A 17,069-nucleotide genomic window follows, 5' to 3' on the forward strand; every position below is an offset into this window, starting at 1 on the left:
TTTTACCTGACTGCTAAGAAAGCAAGAATGTCTGTGAGCAAGCAACCAGGGGACCAACGGCTTAAGGTCCTCTCCGAGGGACCTGGTAATGAGGATAAATGCCTTACCAAAGGGCACTATAGCGCACCACTAGGGAATCGAACCCGGGTCACCGGAATCCGAAACCCCCGCTCTACCGACTGAGCTATCGCGCCTCCCTCAATGTAATAGACCAACAAGATAATGTGATGTAGACTGGTCTGTTACCGAACTGCTACATATCAATTTGCTTCTCAATCTTCAATAACCATTGAGCCATAAAAGATTCGGCGAGCTTAGCAAAATGTGAAGTTAAAGCTATAGGACGTAAATTATTGATGCAAGGTGGGTGAGATTTTGGAATGGGAGTTACTTAACCGAATTTCCACTGTGAAGGTACTATTCCTTATCTAAAAGATATATTGAGTATCCTAGTAACTGGTACACTCAATTCACATGCAAATTCTCTAATAATACGAATGGGGAGATCGTCTCTGACAGATTGTAATTTACGCAATTTACAATAGACTTGCCAACAACTGATCTCAGGACTTTCAAACTGAGAAGGTAAAAAATCTGGTAATGATTCGCTATTTAGAGGAGAAAGATCAGAAGCAATTGACACCAAAAAAAATCGTTGATTGCATTAGCTGCTTGTTTAGATCATCTTCATTGTCAATACCAGGAATCGTGATTAGAATATTGTCTTGATTACCATTTGTAAGTATTTTAATATGTCTATACCAGGCTGAAGGATTATTTAATTTTACTGTTTTTTACGAGTGTTGTAATAATTAGTTTTTGCAACATAGATAGCTTGAGCAATTTTATTTCTTAAATGTCTCCATAGAGAGTCATTTTGTTTTTTAAAAGCCTTTTGTCGGTCAAAGGTGTTCGAAAGATCAAAAATGTATTCAGTTGTGAATAATTTTTTTTTCTAGTGTCTCGAGACAAGATTAATTTGGAGTTGAAACAAGTAATATAGTTATGAGAGATTTTTTTAATATTGATATTTCATCAGAAAGAAAATATTTTTTTTCATTGTAAAACTGAATTCCACTGAAATAAATTGTAAATAGTTTGATATTGATTGACACAAGTTTGGCTGAGTCTTATTTGAGTATGCATGTATCCATGTGGCATTTTACAATACTTTGCTTTCGATTGACATTTTATTTCTTACAATAAATTTGTAAATCGAATCGGGTTCGAATTCTAACCATGGCGTGTTTTCCTTCAGCAAGAAATTTATCCGCACTGTGCTGCACTCGACCCAGGTGAGGTGAATGGGTACCCGGCAGGATTAATTCCTTGCTTGCACTGAGCGCCGGTGATGGTAGCTAGAGCTAAAGCCAGGGTAATCAGTCAGTCTGCAAGCCCCTGTGTTAATGAGCAAATGAGCAAGATTTATCGAAGTCCTCTCGTGGCTGAATTCATATCCCTGCAAAATCTCGTGAATTGTGAGACTTTTTTCTCAAAGAATTTATTCATTTTCTCTTTGAGTAAACTTGATTATTCTTGTACCAAGGGAAAGAGTAAACGTTACTCTTTCGTATTCCTTATTTCTTTTGAATAAAATATTATGATAAATAAGTGAATTTTAGGACTGAAAAGATGTCTCAAACGGAGTTTTCTTTCTCTGTTTTCTCTTGCAAATTGTGCAATTTTTTTGTTTTAGGCACAAACATTATTTATATCATCAGAAAGCTCAAATTCTCTACTTTCATACAATGTGACTCTTGATACGTGACACCTTTTAGATGGGTCAGCAGCCAGCTTTTTCCATCAAGATGCAAGACGAGATTTCTGAATTTCTAAGTAGCATAAAATCTAGAGTTCTGATTGGCTGAATGAGGTTTTCAAAGCAACAGGCGCGGGTTATTTGAAGCGATTACCACATGGGGAGTGTGACCTTGCTGAGGCCCAGTGTGGGGAACATTGGAATTTGCGTGGGTGTGTGGTCTCTATGATCAATCAGAGCGCAGTATTTTTGTTTTTGTGCTGCTAAATGTACTTGGCCTATGCAAAGCTGGCTGCTGACCCATCTAAAATATCTCTTGTTATAAAAATTATATCATATTAAAGCTTAGATCTTCAGCTTTATCATAATTTAAAAATCATTTGGGCTCAAACAGAAATTAAGTGTAAAAACAACAACTTTTGTTGCATGAAAATAATCATTTTGTTTCATGTTTTAGATCAAAAGTTTCCCCTATATTACAACTTTTTTTGTAAAGTCCAAACACATGACCCGAAAGAATGATTTTTCTTCTTTATAAAGATACCAAAACATGAAATTTTGCCAATATTTAGAGCAGCAATGGCAGAATAAAAAGAGGTGTTTTGGTCCGCACCAAGCTCATTAACAATGCAAAAAACACTCTAGTCATGAATATCACTGGGATAAAAGAAACTACTTTTTCAGGGCTTGCCAACTGACTGTAATAATAGGAGCGCTTTGTATCCTCAGGCAAAAGGCGCTTCATAAATACAGCTATTATTATTATTAAATACGTTTTGATATGTATAATAATCTCCAGTCCGTGTATTCCTACGATTTCTCGTTATGTTGATAACCAACCCTATTCGTACTTGTAATCTGAGCAGCTGAGAGAGATTGTGTTATATTTCAGTATTAGTTGGAGAACAAAATGTACATTTTTGTGTTATGAGTACAATCAGTGGCGTACCGTGGGTCACGGCATGTGAGGGGCAGGAGCAAAAAAATGTAGTCACTTAATATTTGAGTCACTTATTACTGACTGCTTCGCACGCTCAGATCAAGAGCCAGGTATTATAGTGACCTTATAGGGATATTTTAAGGATTGTTACTATAGGAATGCATGAAAAGGAAATGTTTCATTTCATATCATGGTTTGTGTATTTCAAGTAAAAAATCATATTCATACTGCAGCTAAAAAGCTGAAAGATATGCATTTACAGAGGTATAAAAAATTGACAATACATGTAGCATAAAACAATAATGAAGTGATGATAAAACTAATGGTACATTAAGAGAGATCTAGTATACAATATGAAATTATAGTGACAATATACAGTTCATCAGTTATTTAGGAGATTGGTTAAATACGGTATTGAACTATCATGACTATGTTTTAAACGGGATATCCTGCATTTGTATTGCATATACTTTTTGTTTATTGCGTAAAGTCATGCCAACAACGTTCACACTAAGAAATAAAGGTTCAAAATTGAACCCCGAAAGGTTGATGCAAAATCAGCACCCTATAGGTTCAAAAATTGAACCCCTGGTTGGGGTTCATTTTTGCACCCTGCGGGTTCAAAACTGCACCCCTAAATCTGAAATTGAACCCCTAGGGGTGCAGTTTTGAACCCGCAGGGTGCAAAAATGAACGCCAACCAGGGGTTCAATTTTTGAACCCATAGGGTGCTGATTTTGCATCAACCTTTCGGGGTTCAATTTTGAACTTTTATTTCTTAGTGTGTTCCTTTCCAGTAACCAATTTTTACAATCTGTATTCTTGCTCACAGATACTTCAAATTCATAACAAATAATTGTTCACGTCTATCTTTTAGTATATCCAGTTTACATAGTTTTAAAGCATCTTCCTAACATACTTTTGGCTACGATAAATTTGCAAACTCTTTCCTGGATTTCTAATTTTTGTACATGGTCTAAAGTTTTAAACTTCCATTAAACACAGGCACAGTGGCGTAACTACGGGGGGGCATGGGGGGGCACGTGCCCCCCCAATCGGCTGACCAAAAAAAAAAAAAAAAAAAAAAAAAACGGGGAAAAGGAGAAAAAGAGGGAGAAAGGAAGAGAAACGAAGTGGGAAAGAAGACATTATTGTTCATTATAATGTTATATTATATCATAATTATGTTATGTTATATTACATAAGAAACATTTTTTTTCATAACTTTATGAAACGTAATTTGCTCAGGGCCTATGTCGTCATTGTTCCTGGTGCTCGCATTGTCTGTTTACCGAGATATATAATCCTGTTATACTAAAACCTCCCGTTTTCAAGTCAATATACACCAAACTGCCAAATATATTTCCTCGCACTTCGAGTTATTGTTTTATGTACAAAGTATGCTTCTTTTTCATGACTACTTAAAGTGATTGCCCCATTTTAAGGTCTTGATATAAAACATTTCCTGTCCGTGCTTACGTTCGCAGTAGTGGATTGGTGAAATATGTCTGCTCTCCATGGATTCCTAGAATCAGTCCTTAAATGTCCCTCTTTCTAATCTTTAAGGTCTTGATATAAAACATTTCCTGTCCGTGCTTACGTTCGCAGTAGTGGATTGGTGAAATATGTCTGCTCTCCATGGATTCCTAGAATCAGTCCTTAAATGTCCCTCTTTCTAATCTGAATATCAAAAATTTTCAGCTCGCGCTTCGCGCTCGCATCATTTGGTTAGTGAACTACGTATGGTCTTCGTGAATTTCTACAAACAAGCCTTAAAATGCCCCTCTTCAGGTCTGAAATTCCTAAATTTTCAGCTCGCGCTTCGCGCTCGCAAGATTTGATTAGTGAGATGGGTATGTTAATCATGATTACAAGTGCTTTATGTGCATGTTTAGATGTAATTCTAACAAAATCAGCAAGCGCTTATTGGCACTCGCATTAGATGACTATGGTGAGATGTGTATACTCTTAATGCATTCCTAAAATATAGTCCTTAAAATCTTCCTGTTTTGGGGTCAATATTTACAAAAATTTCAGCTCGCGCTTCGCGCTCGCATTATTTAGCGAGACAGGTACATATCATGATTACAAGAGATTGATTATAATGTCCCTTTTTAGGTCTAAATATCAAAATTTTTAAGCTCGCGCTTCGCGCTCGCATTATTTGACCAGTGAGAGACATATCCGTTTAATGGCACTGTCCTTAAAATGTCTCTATTAGGTAAATCTGGCAGCTGGGCGCGCGTCGCGCGCTCACTTAGTGACTAAAAACTTTTGCTGGTGCCCCCCCAATGCCGTGACCCACGGTACGCCACTGCACAGGCACACAGTATTCTAAGACAGGGCGGCTATATCCGATATATATTTGAATTAAGTCAGATATTGGTAGTTTATATTTTCACTAATCTTATCAATTAAAGCTTTGTATTGCACTTTTTTCAACATTTCATTTATATGAAAGTCTCTTTGGATGTTGGATATAAACTCCTAAGATCTTTAAAGTATCAACGTAAGGCAGTTCTGACGCAAAAAATCACAAAAAGGTGCATTTTCCATTAATGTTATGTTCATTGCTCTACACTTAGGGTTCAGTGTCATATGATTACTGTCTGTCCATTCTAATAAATCATCTAATGCATTTTGTAATATCGATTGTTTTTGTACAGTTCTATTTTCAAGTAACGTATGATCATTAACGTATTCAAAATATGACAATTGTTCTTGACAAGAATCATTAAACATAATCAAAAAATAAAATGGGTCCTAATTTTGTACCTTGGCCCAGGGGTCTCCGCGTATTCTGAAAAATTATTATGATAGTTACATACGGAAATCTTTGTTCCAAGAAACCATGGACCTACTACTAGGTCCATGAAGAAACTAACAATCAAAAGCCATTTGACAATAAAGGATTCTGCTCCTTCAGAGAGACGACTTGTTAGTGCAATTGGGCGTAGTTGAGTAAAAGTAGGGGGGTTGTGACTTTGGGCAGGGACAATTTGACCTTTTTTCCACTGCCATGGCACAATACCTAAATTAAAAGTGCATGTAAAATATCTGTTACAGGTTTACTACATTCATAAGCAAATTCACGTAAAATGCGGGGTGGAAGGTCTTCCTGCATGCTTTGTTGCTTTTTATCTTTCTAAGGGCATTGTAAACTTCATATTGTTGGACCCCTGCATTTTGAATTCCAAGGCAAGTAGGCTGGTAAACTGTTCTTGTCGAGAGGTTCTAGATCCCTAGTTACTGATATACAGGGGTGTGAGTGTTCAGATTTTTAGCTGATTTCAGATTTTTTTTTTTTTTGATTTGATTTTCTGCTTAATTTCAGCTTATATTTGGCTTTCCTCTGTACAAAAAGTCTATTTCAGACCTTTTCAACACTCTTCAGCTTTTATTCAGATCTTTTTATTTGCGACCACTCACACCCCTTTGATATAGGGCCTAAATTGCTCATGGATAGCACCAGTTACTTTTAGCATGTTTAGGGTCTCTATATCTGAAATACCATCTACTCTTATAACGGGGGGGGGGGGGTATTTGTCCTTTAGTTATTATTTTGATTTGTTTATACCAAGCACCTGGGTTTGTAGATTTGAGATGATAGACGAGTATTATGATAATATTTTTTTCTGTGATTTATCATTTTATTTATTTTATTCTATAATTTTTTTATCAAAAGGCCTTTTCCATGTGAATAGGGCATATACACTCTAAATTACAGGGATTTAAAATAAGTCCAGATGGACTGTAGCTAGGGACCAATCGATTTCTGAATTTAGTTTTAATCCTAACGACTTAAATTTAAATCTCAAATGATTTAAATTTAAATCTTTCGAGATTTAAAAATGAATCTTAAGGATTCAAACTAAATCCGGAATTCGATTGGTCCCTAACTACAGTCCATGTGGACTTGTTTTAAATCCCTGTAATTTAGAGTGTACTTTATTTGTGAATCACCATCCATTCCTTGTCTTTGTCATTTTGTTTAGTTCTGCTTCGTTGGTAAATTCATTCAATTTAGACAATAGAAAATTAGGAAACGGTGAAAAAGGTTCTGATGGTTTTAACACGTCACTCCAAGAATTTTGTGTGACCCACTATATCACTCTAAATTACAGGGATTTAAAACAAGTCCACATGGACTGTAGTTAGGGACCAATCGAATTCCGGATTTAGTTTGAATCCTTAAGATTCATTTTTAAATCTCGAAAGATTTAAATTTAAATCATTTGAGATTTAAATTTAAGTCGTTAGGATTAAAACTAAATTCAGAAATCGATTGGTCCCTAGCTACAGTCCATCTGGACTTATTTTAAATCCCTGTAATTTAGAGGATTATCGTAATAATAATAATTATATCCATTTATATAACGCAGTTACTATGTGCAAATACACAACCGCGCCTTGATACTTGGTATCATAATTATTACCCTGGCTGTAGCTGAGTCGCCATATTAATAGGGGCTAAAGCGTTCAAGGAATAAATCCTACCGAGTACCCATTCACCTCACCTGGGTCGAGTGCAGCACAATGTGGATTAATTTCTTGCCGAAGGAATTTACTCATGGCTGGGATTTGAACCCTCGACCCGCTGTTTCAAAGTCCGGAGACTAATCCACTGGGCCACAACGCTCCACAAACTCTCTACTGTCAGGAATAGGAAATACAACTCTTCTTTTAACTTTCCTCGTTGAACGTGTATAGATGGTAAAGGGGATAATTATATACAATTATGATTACTTCTACCAAGAGATGATAGTGTTATCACTGGTAGGAAAAACTTTTCCTCACTAGCTAGTTGGCACATTTATAATTTGAGTAAAATTTCCAAAATTGATAATACTCTAAACATCAAGGTTATTCCTTATCACCTATACTACGGATATCTGTTACAAACCTTCTTACATATAGTTAATTTGATTTGATTTTTATGAAAATCCCAACTAATGCTTCAGTGAGTGCACAATATTCGAAAATTATGCAAATTAAAAGAAAGTTCAAGGCCTTAGCCATACTCTGTGCCATATCAAATGATTATTTTGGTGTGTGCGCCTTTTGGATATTGCCACCCTGAAGCCATGTGCAAGTTTCATGAAAAAAAATGCAGAAGTTACAAATATCGTCCATGAAACAATCCCTCATTTCATTTTTGTTAAAATTTTGATTTTCTCTCTCATAGGCATTGTGTACACTATGGGTGCATTATTATGTTTAAGAATAAGTAACCCCTTGTTCAATATGTTGGAACTTTTTATTACAAAAAATGTCTTTAATAATGGGGACAAATTCTGTTTCAAATGTGAGTTTTATCATTTTATTGTCACACACTTTCCGAACTTTTCACACTTTCATGGTGTTTGAACGAGCATAATACTTGGGAATGAATACTCTTTATATTACATAAATGCATTTCTAACAATTTCTCAGGATGAGTTGAAATTATGGACAAATCAGTGGTGGATCCATAATTTGAAAATGGGGAGGGAGACACTAAAATTTTCAAATTTTAACATGTAATTTTAACATGTGTTTTTTATGTTATAGATCGTAGGGTATTACAATAAACCCCTATGATGATACGTCACAAAAAATGTGCTCATTCAACCATGAACATATACGTTATCCAAATATTGTGTGGAGTGGTAAATAAAATTAATGTAGGTAGTAAAGCATAAGCAGTAAAAACACCATAAAATTACCAAAAGACAAACTTCGCCCAATTACTCCGTATACTTACACAATCTGAAAAACAGTTCTTGTGACTTTCAAAAATTATCAATTTTCATTTAATATTGGCTTACTCATGCATGACTCAACTGATCAATCTCATTTTTTCACACGAGTTGCTTAATGAGTGAAGAAAATCACCTACGAAATATTGTGTCTCAAAATTATTTCTGTCAAAAGTTACAGCATTGATTTAGGGGTTTACTTTTTTTTTTAGTATACATATATGCAATATTTTATATTGAAAAAAGTAATTTATTCCAAAAAAGTCAATTTACAGTAAATTAATGATATAAGTTACAGGAGTAGATTCTCCATTCGTTATATTCTTAATGAATAGTCATAAAATTCAATTTTGGCGGGTGTTTAAAAAGGTGCGATATAAAGACACTTCTTGCAACAAAAACATTACTAGCAAAACAAAATATCACTGAAAAGGCGGACTATAAAGAAAAAAATGATAGAGAGAGAAAGAGAAAGACTGACACTTCAAAAGGGCACTTTGAAACAAAAACAAAGAGAAACATTTTGGCAAAGGGGGTGTCACAGCTAGAGACAAATCGCCTATCATTTTCAACAAAATTTTCTATAGTCTTTAATACGACCTATAACAAAATGCACATTCCCATAATAACTTTCCACACCTAAATGCGAATACCAAATCTTTCAAACAAATTGGATAGCGTCTTTATGGGAATTCTCTACCCATCCCAATGAGCGTTATCATAACTGTCCTTGGTTGACGATGCTAACGGCCATGGAAACATTGACGATCACCCCAATGATGTGGGCTAATAGTCGGGAGGGTTGCGGCAGGGGTGTGAGGTAGGCTATGGTGTGGAAGACTCGGGAGAATGCAAATGCTCGGAAGAGTAGCGAAGCCGCATTGAAGCTAGGTCTTGTTGCTATGTAGAGCAATCCCAGCACCAAGAAAGGGACGATATTTTCAAGATCATTGACGTGGCATCTGCAACAACAACAAAAAAGAAAAATAATTTACAGTTCATTCATGCCTACATGATTGTAATTATCGTAATTAACTCAAATTGAAAAGACAGCTAAGTGAACATTAATAAGATGGGCCGCGGAACGAATTCGAGAGAGTACTGTATGTGGAGGAGGGTGTGAATGACTTAAATGAAAGTCACAATTTAAAGGCCATAACGTTTACTGAAAAGGTAAGTTTTAAAACCTTCCACCCCCTCCTTCCGTGGCCTTTTTGAAATTGAATATGATCATTCAAAAATTGCAATATCAAGAAACTGCACTTTTCAGAATAATTTTGTTGGCTTTTGAGGAAGGCCGAAGAAGTGAGGCTATTTCTCCGATTTTTTGTGTATGATTTAAATCTTGGGAACAAAGATGAATAGGCATAATAATACAAAAATCGTTTAAAAATATTTTCAAAATGTAACAAAAACAATACTGAAAGTCTAAGCTGGCGTAGGCAGATTAACATATATATATTAAAGGCAGAAAATATGATTTTAACAGATAGAGAAAAATCAGAAGAACAAAACATTGAAAATTTGATCAAAATCGGACAAGGAATAACAAAGCTATGGCATTTTAAAGATTTGCGTTATTCCGTTGAAACAGTTCCAGGCATGTCATCATGAATATTCAATGAGCAAACTAATGATGTCATATCCCCACTTCTTCTTTTGTATTTTTCTGTATTTTGTATATGAAATTAGATTATTCAAATTGTTTATACCAAGAACTAAAACACATGTATTGACAACAGTGCTGATTAAGTGCCTTATTGCTGCAACTTATTTCATTATAATGTAATGACAAAAGAAATAGGAAAGTTTGGATGTGACATCATCTGACCACTTAATGAATATCATGACAATGTGCATATAAACTGTTTTCACAAAATATTGAAAAACTTTAAAATTCAATATTTTAAATTGTTAACCCAATTTGATACATGTATTTTCAGCATTTTGCTCTGTGAATTTTACTACATTTATTTAGATATAAATATTTTCAGCCCGGAGTATTGTGCAGGCCGCTAGGTCTTAAACTGGCCAGATTTGGCACGGTCGCCATAATATTTTGTGTAAATCTCGTATTTTAGATAAATCTTGAATATATGGGAGTTTGAAATACCAATTAATCAAGAAGATTTTTTATTATTGTTTACGATTATCCATATAATATTTTATGTATCGTCATCATCATCATCAATCATCATCATTATCATAGAAATTGTTAATATCTAAAATACATTTTGATTATTTAATAGATTATGAAGGGTTCGGGTGAAATTTAATTATTTTCAGCCTTTTATATATTTTATTCGTTAAATTGTATTATCACCGCGTAATCGATTCCATGAACCCTGCACAACTCGACCCAGTATTTGTAGTGGGGCCGAGTTATATCATGGCCAGCGTTGTTTCGATACAATTGTAGAACATTTTGATTGATTGTATAGACTACGGTGTAAAATAATAGTGAAAATCAAGTGTAGATCAATCCCTAACCCTTGTGCTACCGGTCCCTGACCCAAGTGTTCAATCAATTATCAATCCACAATAACTAATGCTTGACAGTGATTATTTTAATCCACAGTAATTAATGATTGGCTTAGAGTCTACTATGTATTATTCTTAATGTATAATACTGTATTCTGTCAATTTATTTTGTTATGCATGGCAAAAAAACAAGTTGAAAAAGCTTTATCGATTTGTATTCATAATTATTATTTTGTATAATCTTTCGGAAATTGATATTTTGAAACTTGATGGGGAGGTTAAAAGCGCATCATTATCAACGTCGTTGTTGTTGCCATAATAATTATCATTATTATCATTAGAAGTAGTATTAAAAATAGTAGTAGTACTTAGTACAGGTAGTAGTAGTATAGTAGTAGTAGTAGTAGTAGTAGTAGTAGTAGTAGTAGTAGAAGAAGAAGAAGAAGAAGAAGAAGAAGTAGTAGTAGTAGTAGTAGTAGAAGTAGTAGTATAGTAGTAGTAGTAGTAGTAGTAGAAGTATAGTGCAATAGCAGTAGTAGTAGTAGTAGTAGTAGTAGTAGTAGTAGAAGTAGTAAATAAAATTACCAAGGCAACGTACCTTCTTAATCTTTCAATGTTGTGATCACCATGAATAGGTTTCAGTTTTTCACTGTCATCTCGTGCGAAAGCGATGTCCTCTGGATTGGCAAATACCTAGAGAGTAGTAACAAAAAAGAACAATAACAAATATTGTTATGACTCATGCAGCCATGGATTGAGCCCACGACACTCCATTCATGCGAGGGTGGCCCTCAAACACTACTAAATGAACCAACATAAAAAGCCCTCATATTTTCCGAAATATACTGTATCATCCAATTAGCAATTAGTAGTTGTTTAGAAAAATAGGGATAGTCGCAGTACAGCCGCTGACATCGACCAATATCGAAACGGAGAAACGGACCGTCGCGCATCCACGGCCACGTGCCCCCAACTATGTTTCATTTGAAAAAAGATTGCCAAATTTCTGTATTGATCCCATTCGAGTGTGACAGCAGTTAAAATTTGCTCAATTTAAAAAGTTATTAGAATTTTAATTATTTGATTTACGGTGACGTCATAAGCGAGCAGGTTTCCTACATATCGTACATGTCGTATGGTAAATATAAAAGAAATTTTAATTTTGTCAAAAAATGAAAAGGGTTTCAAGTACCTTTAGTGCATCAACAGACAAATCATTTCACACCCATTTCTAAAAAAAAGAAAAAAATAAGTCATCACGAACCATTAAAAACTTGAAATTTTTGCATTTATATAGAAAAAACGTATGGCAGCTGCTCGTTATAACGTCACAAATTCCAAACTTAAAATTCTAATAACTTTCTAAATCTTTAAAGGACAAGTCCACCCCAACAAAAAAATTATTTTGATAAAAAGAGAAAAATTTAATAAACATAACACTGAAAATTTCATCAAAATCAGATGTAAAATAAGAAAGTTATGACATTTTTAAGTTTCGCTTAATTTCACAAAACAGTTATACGCACATCCCGGGGGCCGTTTCATGAAAGGACTTGTCGGACGTTTTATCCGACAAGTCCCATTTTATCCGACAGTTACCATAGTAACAGTACCTCTCAGCCAATCAACATCAGAGAAAGATGTCAGATCTGACAACTTGTCGGATGAAAATGTTGATGAAACACTCCCCAGGTCAGTATGCAAATGAGGAAACTGATGACATCACTCGCTCACTATTTCTTTTGTATTTTACCATATGAAATATGAAATATTTGAATTTTCTCCCCATTGTCCTGTGAAACAAAGTTTTATTTCTCCCTGAACTCATGGAATTACCATTGTTTAACATTTTCTGGTTCAGTCAACTTTGTCCTTAAAGTCAAATCTGTAAAAAATGAAATTTTGTATAATTCAAATAATAAAAAACAAAAGAAATAGTGAGTAAGGGACATCATCCACTGTCTCATTTGCGTGTCACTGAATTGCGCATATCACTGTTTTGTGAAAAATAAGCAAAACATTAAAATGCCATTACTTTCTTATTTTACATCCGATTTTGATGAAATTCTAGTTTTTTTTATTTTTTTTATTAAAATCATCGATTCTCTCAATTGCATGTGACTAAATTGTGAACATAATGGTGAAAAATAAGCGAAACTTTGAAATGTCACAACTTTCTTATTTTACATCCGATTTGATGAAATTTTCAGCATTATGCTTGTCTGATTTTTCTCTATTGATTCAAATCTACATTTTTCTGAGGTGGACTTGACCTTTAATGGATTTTCCTCAAACCTTCACCAATATTTTTTTTCTGCTATTTTTTACAACAAACTTTCATTCAGGGTGAACTCCGGGGTTGAACTTCCCCTTTAAAGAAAGATAAAATTTAAAAAATGTAAATCAATCTTAATGGACCGTTTCTGGACGCCTGTTGTGAAGTTAGTTTCCCCGCAATTATCTGATTAGGTCTATATTAACCAATAAACTCTATTCACGCGTACATGCATCAGCCTCATCGGGACGTCAATATCCAATATGGATATGGAAATGCCAACCAAATATTACTTTAACTATGGAGATAATGCTTTCATATTGTGATTCAACGGAGAGATTATAATCACATCTACGCAAATCAAGCAAACAGAAAATTCCATTATTATGAGTACATGCCTTTATTGGTTCACTAACCCCACATTTACACATCAGACCGGGGCAGTGCCAGGGCATTTCAATAGGGGTGTAGCCGGGAGGGTCGTTAAATTTAAGGGGGCATCGCTATTTTCTCACCGAAAAAAGGATTTCATTTATAATATTTGCTATTTCTATACTCCCCTAACCCGGCCCACCCTTCTTTTGTAAAATCATCTGAAAAGGAACAACAAGGTGTTCAACAGTATAGCGTTACTAGAGCCAAGAAATTTTGAGGATCTAGATATGGCATATCACGTAAAATTCACAAAGAGTTGCGATCGAGCAAAGCGAGTGAACAACAATTTCGACATTTTACAAAAAATCAAATTTTGTGATAGATTTAGACATAATATTCAGAAAATAATAAGGTATTTCACACTTCTCTTTTTCCTTTTCTTTCCTTTTCTTTTCTTTTGTTAGTCGTGAAAAATTGGGGAGCGGCAAGAGCCCCTCCAGCCCCCCCCCCTATCTGTACGCCACTGGTGTTCATCAGGGCCCTGTCCCTTATTATGCCGCTGCCAATAATTTGTGCAATCAATGATTTTATAAAGGTAACACTGATCAAATCAAAATCCATACGTTCTAATTTGTCACCAAGTTCGATATTTTTTTACTTCAAGATGGATTATCCACAATTTACAAAACATTCATTTTCATCTTCATAATGTAGTGTGCGTGGCAACCGAGTCTTCAGAGAATGCTTCCCAGGTAGTAAGGAATGCATGTCATGGGGAAGCTTTTGGTTTTTCTAATGAAATTTAAGCATTTTGTGCACATGCACTTTTTGCGAATCTTGTGGAAAATCTTCAGTCAGTGAAAAATGTAAGATTTCAAACTTTCGGAGTGGGGGGGGGGGCAACGTATTTCGGGCAGTGACGTTTGGTCCCAGATAAATGATTAAGTAATTACACACGCACGATATGACACCGTCTGTTAAATCCATCTATTGATACAGTACGTACACGTGTAATTAATCAAAATAATAATACACGAAGAAACATTATCTGTGTATTAGTCACGCGAAACATATAGTTGAGGGCATATAGTTATTTTCAGAGTTAAAAGAAAACAAACATTTAATTATTACGCAATAGTGATACCGATCACTTCAGATTGAGCATATTATAATTCCAGAATTCATGAAACGCTATAACCATATTTCTAGTTCAAACTAAGCTAAATATTAAAAACCATCAACACGAACTGCCAAACAACCTAGATGACCATTTGAACAGATCACGTATATGTTTAGATTATTTTGAATAAAATGTTTGAAATTTAAACAGCAATTTTCAGTTTCTAATATTTATTGCTTTTAGGTTTAACATTGTTGTTCAAAAAAATTTTAAAACTCTCTTTGAACGCGAACCTACACACTAAAAACTGAAATGTTAAATCAACAATAATATTGAGAGTTTGGAGTGACAACCTTTTCCAAATGATGCGCATTCAATCCAGCATTGGGTTCAGCTTTATGCAACATTTTAGAAAAGATTGTCACGCATCCAACCCTTTAATTGCTGATTTAACATTTAAGTTTATACACTGCAAAAACTCTGGTGTTGATTTAACACCAGCCCGGAATCTTATATTTCCACACCAGAGAAGTGTTAAACAACACCAGTTTCGTTTTGGTCGAACACCAGATAGGTGTTTATACAACACCAATCATAAAACAACATCGGTTTGATTCCAAACTGGTGTATTTGTTTCAATACTTCTCTGGTGTAGACATAATAGATTCCGGGCTGGTGTTAAATCAACGCCAGAGTTTTTGCAGTGTAGCGTAATGTACGTTCATAATAGCGAGCTTGTACATAAATATGCCTATTATAGGGGTCTACAATATAATTATACACCCACCCCACCCACCATCCTAACTAGAAGCGAACTTCAAAAGTCTTCAGTGAACATATAAAGGATGCATAACATGAAAAGCATTTTGAAGAAAGAAGTGGGCTCAATAAAGGGTTAATAACTAAAGATTTGGATAAAGAAGACAATATGACAGCATACGGTAGGGGTCGAGGCAATCGATAAGAGACCGGGATAAGAGAGGACGCAGATTATTGTCGACTGCTCTTTTTACACCCATTTCGTCAGGGCCATATTAGTCATCCCACACGACAACCAGTCCCAGTCAGTTTGCTTGATACGACTCTGTATTGTTTAGCACCTTCAGCATTCTGTCTGATCTTGAGTAGGATTCGACTAATATTTAATCTATATGATTAGAATGATCTGTTCATGAACACAATTTATTGATAAATTCTCTGGTGTGGACATAAAATTATATAGATTCCGGGTTGGTGTTAAATCAACACCGGAGTTTTTGCAGTGTAGCGTAATGTACGTGATCGGTATCATAATTACCTAATAATTAAGTGTTTTGTTTTCTCGAATTCACTATACTTACCTATTATTTCGCGTGACAAATACACGGATAATATGTTTCTTCATATTAGTAGCCGGTGGCTTTAGTAGATTGAGTGGAAATAACAGTCAAAGTGACAAACCCAACTAGACTTCAGACAATAAAAATGATAATTAAGTGAGATCGCGTATAGTGTGGATCAAACTACAATTAATTGATAACGGTTTCAGGTCATATAAGACCATTTGAAAAGATGAACAACTGGGATGAATATATAACCAGACGTAATACTCATGTAATATATCGGAGTCGTCTTTAAAATCGAATAGAATTTATGTCCCCCGGTCCGGGTATATGTCAGAAAGTGAAGAACATTACCATCAGACCATATCTCTAGAAAATCTTTACAAGAAATTACGAAATGACGGAAAAATAGACGCAGATTTGTGAAAAAAAAATCTCGTAATGGGTGGGACAACTCGGCCCGCGGTCCGAGATGTCCCGTGGTCCGAGTTGACCCGACCCCATATGTCCTACCTTGTTTTGAAAGCGGTACTTCGAAGTCCAGATACCGACCCAGAGCATCTTTATTACGACGATGGTTGCATAGGTGGCGAAAAGACGGAATATTTCATTTTCGAATGAATACAAAGGCGATGCCATTATTTCAGAAATCAGAATTACATAAACGGACTTATTAAACGATCAAGGAGTAAAGACGACACAGCTGGTATGCATGCATGTAGAATGGTATTTGGCCTTCATGAGCTGTGTGCAAGACGGTAGAGTTTATGAATGGGTGACGTAATAATATAAGAGGCCCCTGGACTTACGACAGCTATAGAGGCGAATGCTGTCGTCGTCGTGCTAGTCTTTGAGCGGGAGTTGAGCAAATGACGAGCAAATGGCCCGTCAAATGGGCTTAGCTGCAAATAATAGATTGTTCTGCAAAAAAAATCCATAATATGATTGTCTAATAGGGGTCAACCCGGGACTTTCGGGCAGGAAATGTTAGCTTTTCTTACTCAAATTTAAATAGAGTCTAATATCCAGTAGACTAGCTATATAGGGTACCTGATTATG

At 35.2% G+C, this 17,069-nt stretch overlaps 1 protein-coding gene across 1 annotated transcript; it reads right to left on the minus strand.

The window, feature by feature from the left end:
- Positions 1–8,005: 8,005 nt before the first annotated feature.
- On the minus strand, positions 8,006–16,813 carry LOC129277194 (microsomal glutathione S-transferase 1-like). The gene is made up of 3 exons (XM_054913404.2): positions 16,524–16,813; positions 11,517–11,611; positions 8,006–9,399 (listed from the first exon to the last, which is right to left on the minus strand). The coding sequence occupies exons 1-3, from the start codon at positions 16,647–16,649 to the stop codon at positions 9,156–9,158; spliced, it is 465 nt and encodes a 154-aa protein (XP_054769379.2). The 5' UTR covers positions 16,650–16,813; the 3' UTR covers positions 8,006–9,155.
- Between the last annotated feature and the right edge of the window lie 256 nt (positions 16,814–17,069).

The sequence above is a fragment of the Lytechinus pictus genome, chromosome 15, assembly GCF_037042905.1.
Source record: "Lytechinus pictus isolate F3 Inbred chromosome 15, Lp3.0, whole genome shotgun sequence".
Lineage (NCBI taxonomy): Eukaryota > Metazoa > Echinodermata > Echinoidea > Temnopleuroida > Toxopneustidae > Lytechinus > Lytechinus pictus.